General features: G+C 41.6%; 1 protein-coding gene across 2 annotated transcripts in view; it reads right to left on the reverse strand.

The window, feature by feature from the left end:
• BAK1 (BCL2 antagonist/killer 1) overlaps positions 1–23,152 on the reverse strand; it is a 44,414-nt gene that overhangs the window by 14,581 nt on the left and 6,681 nt on the right. The window contains exons 2-3 of one of the 2 annotated variants that reach the window (XM_054980622.1): positions 20,765–20,894; positions 13,921–14,026 (exon numbers count right to left, since the gene is read on the reverse strand). In XM_054980622.1, coding sequence (XP_054836597.1) covers positions 13,921–13,993 — 73 coding nt within the window. In that variant the 5' untranslated portion in view covers positions 13,994–14,026; positions 20,765–20,894. The remainder of the gene's footprint in view (positions 1–13,920; positions 14,027–20,764; positions 20,895–23,152) is intronic. The other variant, XM_054980621.1, reaches the window with a different exon arrangement.

Consider the following 23,152-nt stretch of genomic DNA (forward strand, 5'->3'; position numbering starts at 1 on the left):
CCACACGTTACTAAATACACGAGATCCGAGCGAGTGTCCATTTTCGTGCCTCACCCCAAGTTCTCGTGCCTAGATGAGTACGTGTCCTTATCCGGCCATGTGTTCAGATCATCTGTTTTCAGTGGCGAGTGTACGCTGTCTTGATCATCAAGTCAGCAATGTAGAGTTTCCGTCTCCATTTTCTTCCGCTTCCCACCCTTGGCACAGTCATCTGTTCTCTCAATATCGCAGATTGATGGCGCTCACGTCAACGTGAGGGAAAGTCAAGAATTTATTTTGGATGTCAGTCGCGCAACTCATTTTTTTGCCTGCCATTGCCCAGTTCTACCCGAACTACTCTCTCATCACAGTAGGTTTTTTCCCCACCATTTGACTGCTACTTATATTCCCCCCCCTTGCCCCCAAGCAACACCAAAGGAGAGACTGGCTGCTCTAACGGCATGCTTCATTTCAAACCCACTTTGAAGCCTTGGTGCAGTTTTGGGCTTTTGGGGCCATGCAATTCACATCACACTTTTTTAAAAAAATTGAGCATGCGTAGTAACATTGCAATGTTGGAACCCTTCCCCCCTTTTTGCTGATTGGGCTGTCCCCTGCCCACTGGAGAGAGAATTGGTGGCAGAGTTCTGGGGGAAAACATGTACCACTCTCATTTTTTTTAATCAAGCCAGGAAAGGGTTAAAATGCCCTTTCATCTCCTCCCAGGAAGCAGAGGCTTGTTTCCAAACGGCTGTGCAAAATGCTTGGTTTTTTCCCCCCTCTTTGGCAAAGTCTGAAACATGCCTGGGAGGGAGGGAAAAGCAGCCATTTAATCCTTTCCTGGCTTTTAATGCTAGGGGAAAAGTGCAGTAACATTACAACGTTGCAACCCATTCGTGTCTTTTTTTAAAAAAAGTGTGTGCATACCCTAAGGGAGGAAGGAGAAAGCAGCTATTTAACACTTTCCTTGCTTTTAAAGCTAGCAGGGAATTAGCAGCAAGCTTAGGAATCATTCCTGGCTTTTGAAAAAAAAAATTACAGCTGACCACAAAGCAATTGATAAGCAAACATGATGACAAACATAAAATCCATCATTACTCCCCCAGTTGACCACTTGAGGAACAATTCCTAACACTGATTCAATTTATGAGGAAATGGAACAGATGCATGATGGGATACTGTTCGCCTATCTCGGAGGAATGCCAAGAGAACCCGTGCAAAGGCAGACATGAGTTTGATTACGGTGCTGAAAGACTGGCAAGTGTACAGGGGAGACCCGTGAAAGTTGGTTTGCGTGTCATTTGCGTGTATTTAGTAACGTGTGGTCCGGCTCTACGTTTCATGCATTCCATTGAAGCAGTCTCTCTTAATCCACTGGTGTATCTCTGACTCAGAAGGTGCTGGGCCATTTCCCCTCAAGATGACCTAACTGGATGGTAATTATTTATTCACTGGTGTCTGTCAGTGAGTCAACACAACACAACATTTATATATGCTGGGAGCCCATATTTGAAAAATACTGAGGAAAAACAGTGTTTGAAGGAGGAGACGACAGCCTTCAGTGACAAAGGTAGTTTGGGCTTGGTAAAGTACAGAGAGTGGCTGCTTCCACACATGTTGGATAATCCACTTTCAATACTCTTTAGTGAACATTTGAAACTGATTTTCCATGTGCGGAACAAAAAATCCACTTCAAAAGGATTGCGAAAGTGCATTATTCAACGTGTGTGGAAATGGCCAGTGACTCATGATTTGTAAAGAACAAAAAAGGCAGAACTAACTCACTGACCTTTGAAAGGACTGGTCAACACCAAATGCATCTTAAAAATGTTTTCATCTTATGGCATCCTGTTCAATTTTATTTCTCTATTTTAACACTGCTTAAAATGAGGGACACAAACACAATCCACCTGGAGTTTTTCCTGTACAAGCACCACAGAAATTAATGGGAGCTATGAAAGAGCAGAGCTGTACTGCACAGGAGCATACCACTTCCTTGTTAGGCTAGAAGTATATCCTCTTTCTTGCTGTTTTCTGAAGTTAGAAAAATCATTGTCAATGCTTGGAACTTATAAAACTACTAATAATACCCTTATTAATACCTGTATTAACCACTTTCACAAATCATCATATCCTGAAACTTCTTTGTAACAAAGCATGTTATATTTTCAATGTGCTGCTCATCCTAAGACATAAAAGGCAAACCATATTGCCAACGACAAACTTTTTATCCCTGTGCAGGTGCACTCTGTGGGGATAAGAAATGAGTTGGCGGCAACATGGTTTTGCCTTCCCGCTGCTTTCAGAGGCCTGGGAGAATGCCTCCGGAGGCTGTGCTGGCCTTCTCCATCGCTGCACTAGCCTATTCCATCGCTGCAGCAGCTTCCTCAGGGCCTCTGGAGGGTTGCGGCACCGCAACTGCAGAAGCAGCAGTGAGGACTGGTGTGCTAGTACAGCCCTCCCAAGACCCCAGAGTGGCTGCCCCTCCACTGGCCTCCTCTTTCCCCCAGCTGTTATTGCTGCCACATCCTTCCCCTCCTCTCCTGTGTCACCACCCCTCCCCCCTCCCCCCTCAGTGGCCTCCCAGCTTTAAAGGGAAAGGAGCTGAGGAAAATGAGGCAAGGCAGCCATTAGATTTAATACACAGTGACCTATGCGGTCCAATGAGAATAGTGACACCAATTGGCAACAAATATATTCTCACCTTCATTGATGCATTCTCCAAATATACTGTAACATACATGATCAGGGAGAAAAATCAAGTCCTGGAAAAATTTAAAGCTCATGCAGCAATGGTCAGTAACAGATTCCAGAGAGGACCACTGGCACTCCGCACTGGCAATGGAGGTGAATATGTAGGACATGAAATGAAAAACTACATGACCAAGCAGGGGATTCAGCATCAAGTCACAGTGCCATACACGCCTGGGCAGAATGGAGTAGCAGAGAGAAAGAATTGTTCTCACACTGAAATGAGTAGATCCATGCTCCTTGAAGCAGGGCTACCTGAAAAATTCTGGGGAGAAGCAATTAACACTGCTACCTACCTGCAAAATAGAGTGCCCACCAGAGGTGCAAGCAGTACCCCATATGAACTATGGTATGGGTACAAACCAAGTGTGAAACACCTGAAGGTTTTTGGATCAAAAGCCTACAGTTATGTGTCAGTCTATGGAAACAGGATATGTTGAAGTCGACTCCCACCCCTTGCAGCAAGAAATCCAAGCTCTCTTGAGTCAAAGGTTCTTTAATGAGAAATCATAGTTCTAGCATATATATGTCCATAGGTTACACAGAGGCAAGTAAAAGCATCTGGCTGTACACAGGTCTCTTGTTGAGAATGACGTACTGAGTGCTTGTTACAGTATATCTATCCCTCTACACAAGCCCCCCACCCTCGGTGCCCATCCAGCTGGGTACAGTCAGTGAGGGAGAAGGAAGGAGCTGTCCCAAGGCCGCTGCGGCGAGCCACCTCAGATAAGAGCTCAGCTGCCCTGGGAACTAGACAGCAACTGTGGAAAACAGACACATGAGACTATTGCAACATACTCAGAGTAGGCAATATACTGAGAGTAGACTGTGGGCAACAGACCTGACATTATGTTCCTAAAGAAAAACGGTCTAAGATGGCTCTCCAAGCAGAAGAAGGAATTGTTGTGGGGTATGCACAAGGATGTAGAGGATACCGAATCCTTAACCCAAAGACTGAAACTATAAAAATCTGCCACATCGTCTGTTAATGAAAGGAAGATAGCAGGCATTGGTGAAAGTGCACCAACAGGAGAAAATGAAGAACAGCAACAAAGAGTAGTACAACTACCCATCATGGACTGCACACATGGCACAGCAGCAGAACCCGCAGAGCCAGAAGGGGCTGCAAAGCCAGAAGGGGCCACAGAGCCAGAAGGGACTGAAGATCCAAGAATCACAAAATCAGAGAGAGTAAACAAAAACATACCACCGAAAAGACTTTCCTATCTGGCAAAAACAGAGGTTGTGCCTGAACCCTCCACATGGGAACACATAACAAAAATGCCTGCCAGAGAAGCAGAGAAGGGCTGCAGAGGAATGGACCCTTGAAGAACTCCCTCCAGGGAAGGGAACAGTTGGGTGCAAGTGGATTTTCAAGAACCCAAACTGATAAAACTCTTTGAGGACAATCAAGGGTGCATAAAACTTGCACAAACAGAAAAGATGAACTCTAGAACAAAACATATTGGTGTGAAACAACATCTGGTGAGAAATATGCAAGAGGATGGACTTACTGAGTTGAAGTATTGCTGCACAGAAGAGATGATTGCCAATGTACTCACTAAACCACTCCCTAAAGACAAGTTTGAAAGTCTACGCAAGAAGTTAAACTTTGTGGATTCTGTACACACCTTAAAAAGAGGTGTTGGAAATATGTCTTGTGTACAGAGAAGGCAGAAGATACAGAATACATGCAAGGGGCAGCGGGTCTGACAGTTAGATAGATGGCAGAGCCGGATCCTTCTTTCCTTCTCTCTTCTGACCTTCCTGTATGTCTTCAGATTGATATTCTTAGGATACTTCCTGCAAGTCCCTCCTCCCTTTTTACTGAGGTAGTTAGTTTCTATTCTTTTTCTCTCCTTTTCTGTTGAAGTTGTAGTTCCTAAGTAAACTCTCTTCATTCACTCCTTAATCAGACTAAAGATCTTTCCTAAAATATACCAGAGCCTACAGAATGGACATGAACTTCCAAAGGACAAGATAAGTCAGTTTGTTCATAGCACATTTTGATAGCCTGAACTACCCATCTGGCAATGGTCTAAGAAGTGGCCCTTTCCCCCTTATTTGGGTCCACATAACAAACAAAAAGTTGGACCTCCGATCTGAATGGTGCCGTATGTTTCAAGTAAAGAAGTGTTGCCCTCCTTATGATAAATTTATGGAGTGTCCTCTCCGACTCAAATGATGGGGATAGGAAAAATATAGGTAACTAGCAACAGAACAGCGTGGCCTCCAGAGGGATGGGCTGGCTCACCTGGCTGTGCTATTGTCGTGGTGTCCTCCAGAGGGACAAGCTAGCTTGACTGGCCGTCCCACCACTGCGGCACCCTCTGGAGGCTGTATTGGCCATGACACACTTTTTATCCTGATGCTCCTGCACAGGCACACCAGGATAAAATGTGCATCGTCGGCAACACAGTTTGCCTTTTATGTTAAAGTAATATTAATTCCTGTGAAGTGTGGGATTTAGAAACTATCTTTGGAAGAAATTCCAAACTAGGTCTCAGTACCACCTTTTCCGCATGAATCTTTAGGAAAAGAAAATACATGCGTAGTATTGCTAATTCATTTACCCTCCTGGCACAAGTAATAGCTACCAGGAATATAATTTTAATTGAAAGGACTTTTAATGGACAAGTGGCTAGGGGTTCAATGGTTTAGCCATCAGTTTTGCCAGGACCAGCTGCAATGATCACAGAGGTATAATTTAAGTCGCTGGTGGGAACATGTTCTGTAGAGCCTTCAGAAATAGTTTAGAGTATAATATGAGAAAACAGTCTTATCGTCTACAGGGACACAAAATGCTGAAATAGCAGCCAGATATACTTTAATAGACGAAAAAGAGAGCCGATAATGTTTTAGGCTCAAAAGCTATTCCAGAACAATGGCAGGGCACATATAGGGGTTGAGGTCTTTATCCTTGGCCCATTCCACAAGTTTATCCCACTTATGGGCATAAGATTTCCTAGTATTAGCTTTTCTGGCATTTAGTACAACCTCTGCTACTCCTTGGGGAAAACTGCCTATTGCAGGGTTAACCATGCCATCAGTCTGAGTCTGGGTATGTCGTGATACCTCACTCCTTGGTACAGGAAGAGATCCACTACCAAGGGTAAGTGTCGAAACTTGCCCTTGGCCATTAGAGAAAGTCGGTGAAACCATGCCTGACATGGCCAAAAAGGCTATGTCACTATGCAATCCATCTGTATTTTGCTGATGGTGCAAGCTATCAGAGGTATGGGGAAGGGGGAAGGCATAAAAGAGGTATCCTGACCATGTTAACTGGAATGGAGCCGTTCGGTTCTCTTCTATTGCAAATAGGTCTATGTCCAGGAAACTCCATTGGTGGAAAATCGGTCGTATACATGACTCGTTCAGCAACCACTTGTGAGCGGAGAAGCCTAGTCTGCTTCGTCTGTCCACAATGAAATTGGATTTCCCTGGGATGGCCTGTAGGGACACTCTGTGTCATACTGCCCTGTTTCAGATTACATGGATTCTCTGCAGAGGCTCTTTGTTTGTTTATGTAGAACATAGTTGTGCAGTTGTCCATAAGTATTTGGACATGTTTGTTTTGTATGATACCTGCGAAGGAGATAAGCACATAACAAACCGCCCTCATTTCTAATATATTGATATGCAAATTCCTTTCACCTTTCAACTGCGTGCCATGGGTAGTGTAATTATTGCAATGTGCCCCCCAGCCTTCTATTGAAGCATCTATGGTAACAGTGGCTTTGATCCTTGGAATATCAAAGTAGACTGGGATCTGATAACTACCAATGCAGTGATCTAATAACTACTCTCAAAATAGAATGCTATCTATTCTGGGCATGTAAAGTGGAGCTACGGACAGATAGAAACCATATTTATAATCCCCTCATTTGTAGCCAAGTCAGAGGAATTACATTTGTAGCTGCAGCCATTACACCTAGGAGCAGTTGAATTTTCAGTGCTGATTGAAATCTACTATTCATCATAGATCTAACAAGAACTTTAATCTTTCGCGTTCTCTCCAATGGGAGAAAAGCCTTATTAGAGTCAGCATCTAGTAATGTGCCAATAAATACCACTCTTCTAGAAGAGATAAGGTTCGATTTTTTAAAATTAACTATTAATTCCAAGCACCGACATGTCTCTAACACCATGTCTATATTCTTTTCTAAGGCCTCTTTGGAATAGGCAGAGATTAGCCAATTGTCCAGATAAGGGTAAACAGAACAGTCTCTAGTTCTCAGATGAGCAACCACTACAGCCATGCACTTGGTGAATAATCTTGGGAGCCACAGCTAGTCTGAACAGCAGGACTTGATACTGATATATGTTCCCCTCAAACTGAAATCTCAGGAATTTCCTGTGGGATGGATGGATATATGAAAACAGACAGTGCAAAACAAGAGTCATGGGGCAACAGCTGTAGCACCATATTGATTGTTACCATTCTAAATTTATGTACTCTGAACATTTTATTAAAATTTCTCAGGTCCAGTATGGGTCTGAAAACCCTCGTCCTTCTTTTGGACTAGAAAAAACCTAGAGTAAAACCCCAGGCTAGGTTTAGATGCAGGTATTTGTTGTACAGTACCCATTTCCAGCAGTGCTGACAACTCTTTAGTCAGTTCAGGTAAGGCAGATCAAGGAGCTTTACAAGGAATAAACATGGAGAACTGTTAAACTCAATTTTATAACCATTTCTGATAACTTCTAATACCCAAACACCTATAGTGATAGACACCCATGCTGTGTAATAGTCTATTCCCGAAGATAAAAGCTTCTCCTTGTTTTAGCCAGAATGCTTCGGACTTTGGCTGACATCTTTGCTCCCAGCTGACAAGATACCTTGTTTCAATTTGTGAATGGGTTTAAGCCTCTGATACTCTCCTTGACCAACAGATGTAGAACAACCATGAGGATACTGCTGTTGGTAGGGTTGGTATCTTGAGTAACAACCCCTATACTGTTGCTGTAGCTGCTGTTTGTAGAAGGGTTGAAAGCTAAGCTGTTGTGGGGACAGCAGCACTCCATAGGATCTCACAGTCTACCAACCCTTCTGCTTTTGTGATAAGTATTCATCCATCTTTGAGGAAAATAACATTTCACCCTCAAATGGTAAATCTTCCACCCTGTTTCTTGTCTCCAGCAGCAGTCTGTGGAGCAGAGCCAAGCATGCCTCCGAAAGACTACTGCAGTGCTGACACTAAAGCCCTGGTGGAAGAGTTGACTATGTGCCTTCTAACATTTATTTGCTGCTTGGGTAGCCTGATTGCCTCCTCTTGAATCACTTTGACTAACACCTTCTGGTCCTCTGGTAGGTGTTCTTTGTACACTACCATCTTATTCCAAAAGAATATTTGGTAAGTCCCCATAACAGCAGCATAATTAGCAATGTTTATGTTGAGGGCTGTAGATGTGTATAGACTTTCTATCCCAAGCTATCCAGCTTCTTTCCCTCCCTATCAGCAGGCACAGAATGGTGATCTTGCCTGTGCATTGACTGCATCTCCTCTGTGACCAGCGATGATGGAGAAGGATGAGAAAAAGGAAAAGAAATTTGTCCTCCTTAGTTTTATAAAAGCCTTCAGCCTTCTTAGACGTAGGAAGGATTGACGCTGGTTTTTCACACAATGCAGACATCAGATCCACGAACCCTTCAATCATTTATTATTTATTTGTCATTTCAATTTATAGAAAATTTTAGTGACGAAAACTATTGACCAACAGACCTGTGCAGTCCCATGCAGGACTACACAGAAGACCAAAACTGAACCAATGGTATCTGTGGTATCATCTTGGGTTTATTCACCAATGCCATCAACAACGCCCTTCTGCTCTCTACACAGGACATGTAAAAAGAATAACAGTACATAAATCTGACAAAATGGCAGTATTTTAAAAAGTGGAAGAACATTTCAGTCTCCCAGGACACACTGTTGCTGATTCTTCTTCCATAGCAACAAAATTCAAAAAGGGAGCTCCAGTGTGAAACTACAAAAGTAGAATTCATCAAGAAGTCTGAAAGCATCCTCTAAAGATTTGGGATTTCTTAGCCATTATAAGAGTTCATTAGTTCAGGAGAACTACAGAAACTGCATTACCAGTTACTTCTATTGCAAGTAGAGTTTGCACTTTTCTTGATTATATTTAAATTTTACATAATCACATCTCACTTATACTTCTTGCAATTTCAAGGCTTTCGACCCTGCTGTTTACGACGTTTCCCCTTAATAATGTGTGTGTGTGGGGGGGGGGGGGTGCGTGAGCATGTGTGAGAGTGTGTTTATAAGTGACTGTCAAGTAAGGATCCACATCATGTACCTAACAATGTGGATTCTAGACCATAAAAAATTATGCTAGAATAAATTTTTTGTTGATTTTTAAGGAGCCACAGGCCAGTTGTTTATGTTAACTGCAGCAGACTACCACTTCAGGATTTGTTACTGCAGAGTTTGTATAAACACTTCCAATGGGAACTAATGTCCTTGGTGGTCTACTCAAGCTTGTATATATATATATTTAAAAAAGGTTATTTATGCAAGACCAAAGTAAATAAATGGTGACCTGCCAAAAGCCTGAAATCTAGGATTTTCCTTTTGTGTGTTAAGTACATCCTTATGAGATCAGCCAGCATATTGTAATCCTAAAATGATCAGTGTTATCAACGTTATAGAAAACAATGGTGGTAAAATTCTACATCCTTTTAAAACCAATAAGGAGTCTTGTGGCACCTTGAAGACTAGTAGATTTATTGTGGCATAAGCTTTTTTAGATGCATGAAGAATACTTGGGCCTAGAGAAAGACGTTGTAAAGAATAGGGAAAAATGGCAAATGAAAAGCAAAAGGTAGTGTCTGTGGCATTTTAATGCAACACTCAGATGCATGCAACCAAAACACAATGATCATTCACAACCAGCAGTAACAGGCATTAGTAAAATCTTCTCAGACTGTATGTATCATATTTTAAAATTTCCTATTCAGAGTTTATACAGATCACTACAGGAATTTACATAAACTCTACAGTTCCATATTACATGTATAAACACATAAAATATGCATTCTCAATCAAAATTAGATTTCAAGGATAGATTCTGCAATAATTATTCAGCCACCATCACACTGATGTGAAGAAGTCAGCCTAATGAAAGACTGATCTAGGGATTTCTATTCATCTTTGGCTGCAGAAATAAATATATTTATGCAGCATGCAACACATTCAGTTTTAACTCCATTTTAACTGCCAGGTACTACTGTGGCACAAATACATAAAATAACCCTGACTAAACAGCAAAGCAGACATGGCAAACTTTTAAAAAAGGTATTATTGACAAAGCTGAAATGACTTCTTAACATCCTCATTTACAACCCCAACAGTAAAACAGCTCATAAAGGCAGTGGTGCATAAAGGTTTATGGTATAGCAGAGTTTTAGCCATTGTGTTGCGGTTTTAAACATTAACAGAGAATTGTCTTTCCCCTGCAGCACAATTCTAGGAGGTGCCATATGCAGAGTTCCAAAGGATAATATTCTATATAGTATTTAGAACCCACAGAGCAATTTGTGCCAAAATGAACTTTAGGAATTCCCTGAGGTTTGACTGCACGAGGTAACAGATACTGTCAAACTAGGGTTGCCAGGTCCCCTTACCCTACCAGTGGGAACACGACACTCACTTTTTCTTCGCTCCTTGTGACTGCATGATGATGTCACTCCCAGGAAGTGATGTCATTGTGCAGGCCCAAGAGCATGCACATGCTTTGCAGCAGCTTGGTTTGGCCCCCAAATGGGCCCAGTTCAGTCCATTTGGGGCCCAGACTGACCCTCTGGGAAGTGTAGGAGCACTTTCATGGCACACGACAACGTCACTCCTGGGAGTGATGTTGTTGTGTCACCTTGGAAGTGCGCCCGGGAGGCCTGTTCCCTTGCCTCCTCCCACCACTGGCCAGGTGAGTGGTGGCAGGGGGCAGAGGGTGGGTGCAGAGGATCCCCTGCCCCCCACCAGGGGACCTGGAATCCCTATGTCAGACAAACCCAAATCACAAGCACAACATTTTTTCTGTTTAGCAGCTTAAGAGAAGTCCCCAATTCAGACTTCTGCCACATACTCAGTGGTCTTTCTCATGCTATTCCCACTCAGCCTCGACCTGTGATATGTAGGTAATAGTGACTCACCTTATAATAACAACAAAGTAATGCATGAGAAGCACTTCACAGTGCAATCTTAAGAACATTTTCCTGATAATAAGGTTCACTGGAAAAAATGGGGCTTACTTTTGAGTAGACTTGCTTAGGATTGGTCACTTGACTGCTCAAAGGCGCCAGATAAATGCACAGTATTAACATTTTGTTGCAAGTGTTATTCTTGTTCAAGAAAGGAAATGACAATTGTACCGTTACACAGTTCTAATTAAAACTCCTTTTGACACTCTACCATTCCACCTCACCATATGACTTTCATGATGCTAAGCCTGCAAGCAACTTCAGGCCTTTCCTGTGGCACCGTCTACTGTGCTAACCTTGGCTCAGAGAGATCAAATGATATTGTACAGAAAACAGTAAGATCTAGACATACCATTTCTGTAGGAGAGGGTAAAGTTTGTTTGGCAATCTACAGTGTTTTTTGTTTTAAGAAAATATAATACTGACATCATAAATTTGTGAGAAAAAAATCTGACGACAACTTTTAAGGACTGTCCCTCTCTCTTTAGTCAATATTACCCTTCTTTTAGCATCTACCCCTAAATGCTGACGTTCAGAACAGTTACTAAAGAAACTTCAGTGGAAACACAGTCATCATTTTTAATGAAGTTCTGTTTTGGTAGTTTTAATTATGTTAATTTGATTGACTATATTGGACAAGAGTTGAATTTCTTTTTCAAGAGTGGCTGTGACGGTCACACTATACCAATTTCATTGATTTTACTGTTACAGACAGTAATAAATCATCTTAAACATAAGATACTAAGAATTAAAATATTAATTAAAGATCAACTTGGTTTTTTCTGTACATTGCTGAAACTAAGCAAACCTCTCCTCGGAGCATCTAAATGTGACAAGTGGCCAACCAAGAGCCCTACACACACTATTCCAAGTTTACCAATGGAAAATCAGGACAGTTGCAAATAAATAGCACTGCTGCTAGCATGCACAGCTCATGACTGCACTTGTTAGGCAGAAAATAAAATAACCTCAGCCTGAGTAGGAAAGAGGGAATGCTGTACAGCAGGAGGAATGTACATGAGCATTTTGATATTCGGATGGGACCAACCTAGAAAGTACAGTTGTAACAGTTAAGATCTTGAAGTCCAAACCTCAGGTTAACCATGATCTCACAGGCAGTCAGCCAGTGAATTCATGGTCAACCTGAGATCTGAAGCAAGGCCTTCTCACTCAAGTCACAGGCACAGCACTTCATCTGTAAAGTGGAAAAGATAATAATATTAGCTAGAGATGGGCAAGAACTGGGAAAATGGTGGTTCGTGGTTTGTGAAAAGTGACAAACGATGAACCACCATGAATTTGTCCAGTTCACGAACCAGTTCGTTTGATTCGTGGTTCGTCACTTCCGGGGCTAGCAAAGCAGCAGCCGCAGCACTTTTCTAGCTGCCCCACTGCTTTTTTCACTCAATGGAAGGGAGAGAACACACTCCTCATCCTCCCATTGACTGAAAAGTGTAGGGCAGGAAGTTTGAAAGCAACACTTTTCTTGCCGCTTGCAAACAGCAAGAAAAGTGTTGCTTTCAAATGCGGCTGCTTTTCAGCTGATGGGGAGGAGGGACCCCCTCTGCCCCCTCCCTCAGCTGAAAAAAGCAGCCGGTGTTTGAAAGCAGCAACACTTTTCTTGCCATGCTACTTTCAAACCTGGGCAGCTTTTTTCAGCGGACAGGAGGGGGATTCCCCTCTCATCAGCTGAAAAAGCTGCATTCAAACCTCTGCAGCTTTTTTCAGTTGAGGAGAGAGGGAGGAGGGACCCCCTCCCCCCAGTTGAAAAAAGTGGTGGCCTTTTAAAAACAGCAACACTTTTCTTGCTGCATAAGAAAAGTGTTGCTGCTTTCAAAGCCAGCAGCTTTTTTCAGCTGACAGGAGGGGGCGTTTGAAAGCAGCTGCCGTTTGAAAGCAACGTTTTCTTGCCATTTGCAAATGACAAGAAAAGTGCTGCTTCGAGCTTCAGTGTGCTCCCTAAAGATTCCTGAATCTTTACAGAGCATACCGAAGCATTTAAACACCCCGCTCGGAAACCAAAGGGGCACACGCCTCTAGTGAGAAACTGAAAAATGAGCCAAGTGAACCAAATGAACTGGCCTAAATTTCGTTGCTGTTCATCAGAAATGGGGTCTGATGAACCGCCGGTTTGCAAACCACGAACTGGCTCAGTTCACGATGAACTTTGGTTCTTATTTGGTTCATTCCCATCTCTAATACCAGCCTAGCTTTCAGTGTTGCTGAAAGGATTATGAACTCCCATGAGAATTTACGATAATATTATACATATGGCAAGCACTGTGACGGAACACAATAACCCTGTTAATATTCTGCTCTCTAGAGGGCAGGGAAGAGTCATCTTCAGCATCCATTCTCAAACTGTAGCATGAAAACATTAACAATAGCTGTGGCTGGAATGAAAGAATGTGATATTATAGACTGCTCTGTATGCTAAACAATGCTATAGAAATAATTAATAATAAATTCTAATCCAACCTACTTGCTTCAAAACCCCATCTGTAAAACAGAAACTGCAATGAATGATCTATTGTTGTCAAAAGAATAAGCCAGACAGATGCCTCAATCCAGAATCCTAAGGCAGGCTTCCTATTCATTTCTCTTAAGAGTGGACGAAAGAGAGCTGTGAAGATGGAGAACTGGAGCCGAGGGAGCCAGACTTGCCCAAGTCCATGCACGAGCGCAAAGGGATGGATACTGAACACTTCAACCAGCTTCAGCCATTGCAGGGAAAAGATGCATCTGTGACCTAACAATGTCATTTGCAAAACCATCGATGTTCGAAATTATAAAAGGAAAAGGAAAAGATTTCCAAGTTAAGCTCGCCATGAGGTTAAGCTTTGGCAGACAGACATATTCCACTTCTCCTTTTCTTTAAAAAAAAACAAAAAGCAAACACGCTGAGACAGAAAAGAAATATAAATTCCATTCACCAGCAATCAAAATGAATGTAAAAGGCCCAGAAGGGTTTTTACCTGATTCAAATTGCAGTGATGATCTGCGTCTCTCTGACCTGTCTGGTGGGTCACTGCCATTTCCCGAGGCCATGGCTGAGTAGAGCTTTGGGAGATTAGTGTTTGTCTGCAAGAGATTAGGAGACAGATGGAGGGACCAGTGAGGCTTTGCAGTTTGAATCTGGATGCTGAAGGATCTTTTGAGATTACAAGGCACTTCCCCCTCTGAGTGATATTAACAGCTTCCTCTTCCCTTAGTTGTGGCTCCACCTCTAAGCAATCTGATTCTGCTTTTCTCCCCCCTCCTCCCACGCTTAGCCTTGTACTGCCTCGGATCTTTTTCCTCGAAAATGATCAGGGCCCTCCTCCTTCCCCATCAGTCTCAAAACTAGCTGATAATTTTTCCAGCAAAGGCAATACTTAAGATGTTGGCCAAAACAAATACAAAGAGATTCTACTAAAGAACATTTCTCTCTATCACATTTGTACAGTTCAGACAACTTTGTAATATGCACCAAAAATATCTTTGCTTCCAGAGTTGCTAAATATCTTTTTAGCCTGCATAATTTTAAAAACGGTTAGATAAACTGAATCCTCAAAACAGCAGTCCTCAATCTTAAATAAGCAGCTACAACTTTTAAAAAGCTGATCAGGAACTAGGCTTTTAATATAGTGATTTGGGTTTTTAAAAAAATTATATTTATCCCAGTCTCTTCCTAAGGAGCTTGTGGCAGTGTCACAGTAATTCCCACAAAGAATTGTGGGGACATGTCTGCCAACTTCTTGAGATCTAGCTTCTGTTTTCCTCCTGTTGCAGGTACTTCATCTTTGGATGTGGTCTCACAGCCTGTGGCCTTGAGTGACCATCGCAACTCAGGTTGTTTTTAGTGTACTTTTTATTTTTGTTTTTAAAGTCTATTTTTATTGATATTGGCTTAGATCCACCAGATCATTTCTGTGGACTGAAGGATTCCACCTGTGGAGGGTGACTTTCTTACTGCCCCCCTTTCTTTGCAGCCTAAAATGCTCCCCAATTGCTGCTGCTGGAGGACAGGGGACCCCAAGGAATTATTTTAAGGGTATTTGGGGCTACTGCAAGAAGGGGAAGTGAGAATATGGTTGCCAACTCTGGCTTGGGAAACTCCTGGAGATTTGGGGGCGATGCCTGGGGAGGGCAGAGTTTGGGGAGGCAGCTGAGCAGCAATGTAACACCAGAGTCCACCCTCTGAAGCTGCCATTTCTCCCGGGGAAATTGATCTCTCTAACCTGAAGATCAGTTGTAATTCCAGGAAAACTCTGGGCCCCACCCGGAGGTTGGCAAACCTAGGTGAGATTCCACACTGCAAATGGGTTTGAGTCCACTGGCACCTTAGAGACCAACAAGAGTATCAGTTTTCAAGAACAGAGTTCCCTTCTTCAGACATGAGTAGGAATGAAGATCCCTGAGCCTTTATATCCTAGCCAAAGGCTCAGGGTGAGGAATCCCCTGCTCCCAGCCTCCACCCCCCTGCCACCACTCACCTGGCTGACGAGGGGAAAAGATGTGGAAAACGGGCCTAGGAGGCAGAATATTTCACAGGCAAGCCTGCTGCAGGTGCACTTCCAGCAGGGGCAGGGCATGACAATGTCACTTCCAAAAGTGATGTCACTGCACTGGCTGCAAGAATACTCCGTTTCGCTTGGGGCCAATTTTGTCCTCATACGGCCCAATTCTTAAAGCGCAGCCAGAACGATGACGTCACTCCCGGAAGTGATGTCATTGTGTCGGCACTGGGAGCACATGCACGCAAAGCATGCTCACAAAGTTCTTCAGAACTGTGAATACCAGTTCTCCTCACCCCCACCAGGAGGATAAGGGGTTGGTGGGGTTAAAAAGGAGGGCATCAGAATGTGGCTGTCCTCAAACACAGAGACTTCAAGGGGAGATTACTATGGGATTACTGCAGGATTTATAACAGTTCCGCAACACCGGCAAGACAGAGATGTTCCGCTGGGCATATGGTTGAAGCCTGATGATGTCCCATTTTGGCTGTTAGTGCCCCCAATGTGTTGCCCATGTCACCCTGAGACTGACTGTTTCCATTTTTACAATTTGCATTTTATGGTTTTCTGTACAGCCTCTGATACAAATACTGACACCTAATTTATGTATTTATTGATTGGTTTTTATCTGTTTTCATGTGTATTTTTAACTTTGTATTTAAATGTAAAAAGGAGCAAGAGTCCGGTAGCACAAATTTTGTTAGTCTTATAGGTGTTACTGGAATCTTGCTCTTTTCTAGTGCTAACACAGACTAACACAGCTGCCCATCTTGATCTATTTGTATTTAAATGTTTGTTGTGAGCTGCTCTGAGCCTGTGTGTGGGGAGGGCGGGATACAAGTCTAATAGAACATACCAGAGAATTTCAGAAGAAAATCAGCCCGTGTTTTATAGATTATAGCAAAGCTTTTGACTGTGTGGATCATGAAAAGGTATGGATGGTGTTGAAAGATATAGGTGTGCCACAACATCTGATCGTGTTGATGCACAACCTATAATCTAGACAAGAGGCTACTGTTAGAACAGTATATGGAGAAACATAACAGTTTCCAACTGGCAAAGATGTCAAACGAGGATGTATATTATCTCCCTGTATGTTCAATCTATATACAGAACATAGCATAAGGAAAGTTGGACTAGATTCAGATGAAGGTGTAGTGAAAATTGGTAGAAGCAACATTTACAATTTGAGATGACACATTTACAATTTGAGATGACACTACATTACTGACAAAAAACAGTGAAGACTTGAAACAAGTACCAAGGCAGGATTACAGCTGAACATCAAGAAGACAAAAGTAAAGTCCGTTGAGGAATTACACCATTTTAAGTTTAACAGTGAAGAACTTGAAATTGTTCAGGATTTTCTATTCCTTGGTTTAATCATCAACCAAAAGAGACATTACAACTAAGAAATCAGAAGACCTGGAAGGTCAGTCATGAAAAGATCCTGGAGGAGAAGAAGTGTTGCTGGGGACCAAGATCAAAATATTTCAGAGTATGGTAGTGCCCAGTATTATGTATGGATGTGAAAGCTGGACAATGAAGAAAACTAGGTATCACAGACAAAATAGGGACTGGTCTCAAACAGTAATGTACCAAGCAGGGACCAAAGGGTCCAAAGAGACCTAATAACAATGATAAATACAAACTAAATTTAATAAAAGTGCAATATTGTACAATAATTTCAAAGGTAAGTATTCAATATGTATATACTCCAAAAAATTCTAAACCAGTTACAAAAGTAAGTATTCAATATATATGTACTCCAAAACTTTGAAACAGTCTATCTACAAACATGTGGAACCAATGCATGAAGTTTCTGGTTCTAGTCCATACAACATGTATAGTGTAACATTCAAGATAAATGCAATGTTCATATTCCAAAGTGCATGATTCCAGCGAGTTGTTTTTTTCTTCCTTGCAGGCAAGTGCCAATAGAAGAGGACAAAGAGAGCCCAATGGGAGCCGGAGGTGGACCAAGAAGCCCCTGGGCTGTTGGCAACGGGTGCGCTAGCAGTTGTGGCAGCCCGTTTCGCGGTGTATTGCTTTGTCAAGCCATTCCTCTATTGCCTATAACAAATATTAATGCTAATGCAATATATACAATGAATAAACAATGAATTGTACAAATAAAAATATTCAAATAGTAATGATAATCTGTATCCATTTACTTACATCATCTTCACCAAACAATATTCAAACCAGCATTGGTAAGTTTCTTCCTGATAGTTATGTGTTAGTAGGAGGTCAACCTCTTATATTCACTCACTTGAGGTAATTAATGGGCGGGTAGCTTAAAGAAATATCACATATATTCAAAACAAGTTGGTGCTACTAACTAGGTGGTAATATAGATTGTTATAAAAAAACTGTAAAATCTATTTCATTGTTTAATCCTGCAGGAGCCAGGCTGTCCAATCTAAAAATCCATTCAGCTTCCGTATGCAATAAAGATTTGTGAATGGCTACACTAGTCGGGGAGGCTGAAACATGTAATACCGAGAACTTCAGTTCTTGTTCATGGTGATGAAACTGACTAAAATGTAGTGTTAACGGAGCTTCAAGAGTTTTGTTTCTGATTTTCAAAAGATGCTCTTGAATGCGTACTTTTATGGTACGTGTTGTACTACCTACATATTGTAGACTGCAAAAGCATTCTATGATATATACTACATTTGAGGTGGAACAAGCAGAAAAGGAATTAGTAAATAATGTCCTTCCTGTTTTTGGATTGGAGATGGAGTTGATATTCACTGAAAGAGCACACACATTACAGTGCCTGCAAGCATGATGTCCTGAAGGAAACCGATCTTTGTTCCTATTGTCTCTGACATCAGAGTGTATAAGTTTATCTCTCAGGCTCCTGGTACGTCTGTAACCCACTAAGGGGGGTGATTCACAGCCAGGAATGCTCTGAATTATTTGCCAGTTGCGTTTGATGATCTTTACTATCTCTTACACAAAAGGTGTATATTCTATAGACCATTTGATATTAGGTTCCAGTTTCTGGGGATGTTGTACCAAAAGCCTGTCCCTCTCCATATTGATGGACCTCTCCTTAGCCCTATTAATTAATGGTTTAGGGTACCCCCTGGAAGTGAATACATCTCCCATTCTATCAACTTCCTTACGAAAATCACCGTCCCTAGAGGAATTCCTCTTCGCTCTCAAAAATTGACCATAAGGTATGTTTTCTTTAAGGGATCTGGTGTGGAAAGAATTGTAATGCAAATAGGCACTCCTATCAGCGATTTTGCAAAACAGTCTAACCCCTAATTTATTGGTGTTCTGTTTAAACACAACCACATCCAAAAAATTCACGTATTGTTCATGTGCAGTCCCAGACAGTCTAATGTTGGTATCTATAGTGTTCATCCAATCTAAGAGTTGTTTAGCATAGTCCTGCCCATCAATGATCACCAAGATGTCATCAATATAGTGACCATAATAGAGAATTTTATCATACAGGGGATTGACAGAGGAGTTCAAAAATGCTGATTTTTCCAAATGAGTCATAAATAAGTTGGCTATACTGGGTACCGCAGGGCACCCCATAGCTACCCCTTTCGTTGGATAGAAAAACTGGTTCCAGAATCTGAAATAATTCCTTTTTAATAAAATATCGAGAAAGCTTAATAGCGAGTGGGTCGGTGGAGTCTGATCTATTCTATCAGTAAGATTCAATTCAACAATGTGTCAAGTCTAAATTATCCCTAGAAGCTAAAATGATGAAACTGAGGATACTATACCGTGGTCACATTGTGAGAAGATGAGACTCACTGGATGCTAGCAAAAGACGAACCTAACATGAGATGGATTGATTCAATAAAGGAAGCCACGCCTTCAGTTTACAAGATCTGCAGTTAACGATAGGACCTTCCGGAGGTTGTTAATTCATAGGGTAGCAATAAATCAATTCACAAAACAATCTGGAGTGGCAATTTATCAAATGGTAAGGTTGCTTTTGTCAAAGGGAGCACAACGGCCATTTTGCACCTCAAGACACTGCACAAAAGTGAATGCCATCCTGAAATAAACTTAGTTGTGTGAATTTTGTTCTTTCAGTTGAGATAGATAAATATTAGAGAGTTGGAAAGACAATGAAGTAGATATAAGCTAAAAAAAGATCAAACTCTGTACAAGAGATTTCTTCAAGGGACATTCTTTTCAATAGTACTATTCCTTTGACTAAATTATATTTAAAATGACATATACCGAGAAGAGAGAGACTGTAAAATTAGAATCTTAAAAGACAGGAGAAACAAAAGAAAAAGTGGAAGGACAGCATCCTCTGCAGGGAGCTTAGTACTACAATTTTTCTTTAAACTGTGACCTCCTCCTAATAATCAAAGACATCTGTGGCTAAAATACATCAATCAATATTTTGGTTATGAATTGGTAGAGATCAGGATTCTAAGTTTTACCTAAGTAGCACAATTCTTGTTAGAAACAGGATCTTCCATACATTTAATATTTGAGCTGAGAGCGGAAGTACAAGTGACAAAAGGCACAGATTGGACACTTGTCAGCTTCCCTCAAGTTTTGATGGGAAATGTAGGCTTCCTAGTCTTGCAGCTTGGCTCTCTGACTGCTGTCCAATGGACTTTTCAACTGTCACTTGTCCAACATTCCATCAAGCTGCCTACATTTCCCATCAAAACTTGAGGGAAGCTGACAAGTGTCCAACCTGTGCCTTTTGTCACTTGTAGTTCTGCTCTGAGTTAGCTCTAATGGATTCTCATTCTAGTGCAAGCTTATTTATGTCCCTGTCTGGTACAGACCCTAATTGTGCACAGCAAAGGTAAATCCTAAGAGATCATAATTGTTGATTGCAGAACTACATGTTTTAGAAACATCAAGTCATTTACAGCACTGAACATCAGATTACATAGCTAATCTAGACAGAGTATGAAGGTAACCATGGTCCAAAGAAAAATCCAAAAACAAAAACCCTACACATTACGTTTTAATCAAGAACAGTCAATATATCACAAAATAGTGTGCCAACTTTCATGAGCTCTAGAACTCTTCACCTGACAAGATATTTTTAAAAAATCAAAAGGGGAATCTCTGTCTGCATATTATTGTTGCAGACTTGATTAGATTATGTGGTTCTGGGTGAAGAAAAAACATGGCAGGCTTCATTTTAAAATTAAATAGTAAAGGTAGTCCCCTGTGCAAGCACTGGGTCATTACTGACCCATGGGGGGATGTCGCATCACGACGTTTTCTTGGCAGACTTTTTATGGGGCGGTTTGCCATTGCCTTCCCCAGTCATCTACACTTTACCCCCAGGAAACTGGGTATTCATTTTACCGACCTCGGAAGGATGGAAGGCTGAGTCAACCTTGAGCCGGCTACCTGAACCTGGCTTCCACCGGGATCAAACTCAGGTCGTGAGCAGAGCTTGGACTGCAGTACTGCAGCTTACCACTCTGTGCCACGGGGCTCTGTAAAGAAATAGTAATTGATCAAATTTTAGTCTAGTGCCCAACAATAGCCACTGCAGACTGTGAATAATCCTGACTGATAACAATGAATAAAATTTAAATCTCACAGGGATGGCTGTAATAGTCCATTATTACCATTATACCCATAGTCTTGTGGCCCCTAGAAGGCTATCAAATCTATTATGGTGTAAAGTTTTGTGAGACACACAAACTGCAGCAAGGAGAAGAATATTTTAAGATCAAGCAATCAGTACATTACACCACTACAAAACAATACATGAATATGAGATTCAATCATTCTGCATATAGTATGCAGTGAGTTTGAAGACGTTTAAACACATGAATGAGTGAGGAGGGAGAGAAAAAATACATTTTCTATATTTCAACTCCTTAGGTTTATCTAAACAAGACCATAATTGGCTTAATAGTAAAGACAACTTCACATGGATTAGACCAGTGATCCCCAACAGGGTTCCCACTGGCACTTCGGTGGCCACCAGTGAGTTTCCTAGTACCCATATGCTTCTTTCCCAAAGCAAACAGCTAACCCTGGCTTTCCTCTACTTCATTACAGCAGGCGAACCCAGAAACAAATGACTTCAAAGGAGGAAGATGCTTGGCTTGCAACTTCCCAACATTATATGATTGGCCTCAGTACCCCACAGCAGCCATTTTCTGACTAGTCCCAGCCCTCTATAGCGTCAGCACTCATTCTGTATTTTCATAATTCCAGAAGTACTCAACAACATGGGGGGGGCCATGGATTAGACAAAGGGGGCAAGGAGCCATGTTGGTCCAAAGGAAAATCCCAAAACAAAAGCCATGTAATATCTTTCTATTAGAACCAATCAAAATAACAGAAGCTTTTGAGTCAGAGTTCTGGAGAAGTTTAAAGTTTGCATGTTTTGTGTTGCTTTGGTTAGTTTTAACAAACCATGTTTTTTGGTTCAGGATTTCACATGGATTAATTACCATTTTACATACTCAGTTATATATACAATGAGGATGGCTAGAAACGGATAAAGTTTACTCCTCTCTGTCAATGCATATTTATAGACTTTTTGTGACTACTGAAGCAGGGCAATTGGCAATTACAGAATTAGGGCCAAGCTACACATGACGAATGACACTTGAATGGCAAGTGTATTTCTCCCTGTTCACTTTCCCTCCACTCAATCCACTTGCTGTTCAAGTGTCATTCGTCATGTGTAGCTTGGCCCTTAGTTAAACGTGCTCCACAAGAATATGACTGTATACAAGGTGTGGCACGTAGTAATGACTGAGCCTTTTCAAGTATATGGTTAATCTCAACCTGCTAAGAAAAGGTTAATCCAGTAGACACTGTGATCTTGGTTTTTACAGGGGGAGATGAAAGAGTAAGTTTCCAGGGACCAGGCACTGGCATATGGATGAAGCAATGGTGCCACAGAGACTGCATATCTGTTTATCTTTACAAAGGGTGCATGTCATGCAGTCACTCTACCTACTCTGTATCACTTGTAAAACTGACCTTTGCTTCTACTATGTTTTCAGCTCCCACAGTACACAATATAGGTATCCATGAACATACTTCCCTCACTTTCTTTCTGCATCCGAACCCTCTGGCAACTTTCTGTTTGTCAAAACAAACAGCACGGGTGAAGTCAGCAGCAGCCTGTACACGGGCTTTCTCTGTGGTGGTCCCTATCCTGTGGAATGACCTGCCTGAGGAAGTCAGAAGAGCCCCCACTCTCCTGGCTTTTTGTAAACGATGCAAAACCGAACTATTCAAAAAGGCTTTTTACTCAAATGGGAGGGCTGTATTGTAGGGATGGGGTCTCAGATGCTTCGCTAATGAGTTAGGGACCATAGACTTCATCACAATATTGCCATACATATTATTTGTTGCTTTAAATATGTACTCCTATGTACCACCTGTGCTCCATGTTGTCTAATGTTAGTCCTAGAACTGATTATGTTCTGCTTCAATATTTTTTCTACTCTATATTGGATTCTTGCTAATACTATGTCTTTTAAACTTGTATCTATTTACCCTATAGCATTACCCTTGATACTGTATTGAAATGCACTTGATATACGAATCTCATACTATGTAATCTGCCTTGAGTCTCAGTGAGAAAGGTGGGCCATAAATAAATAAACGAGTAAATCCCTTCCTAAGGCTCTCTTATGAAGACAGTCCATACTGGAAATTAGGAGCAGATCTAGAGTTGCTGCTCACCTGGCAGGGGATTCTCCACCCATCATTAGTTACCCAC

This window comes from Eublepharis macularius, chromosome 5 (assembly GCF_028583425.1).
Source record: "Eublepharis macularius isolate TG4126 chromosome 5, MPM_Emac_v1.0, whole genome shotgun sequence".
NCBI lineage: Eukaryota > Metazoa > Chordata > Lepidosauria > Squamata > Eublepharidae > Eublepharis > Eublepharis macularius.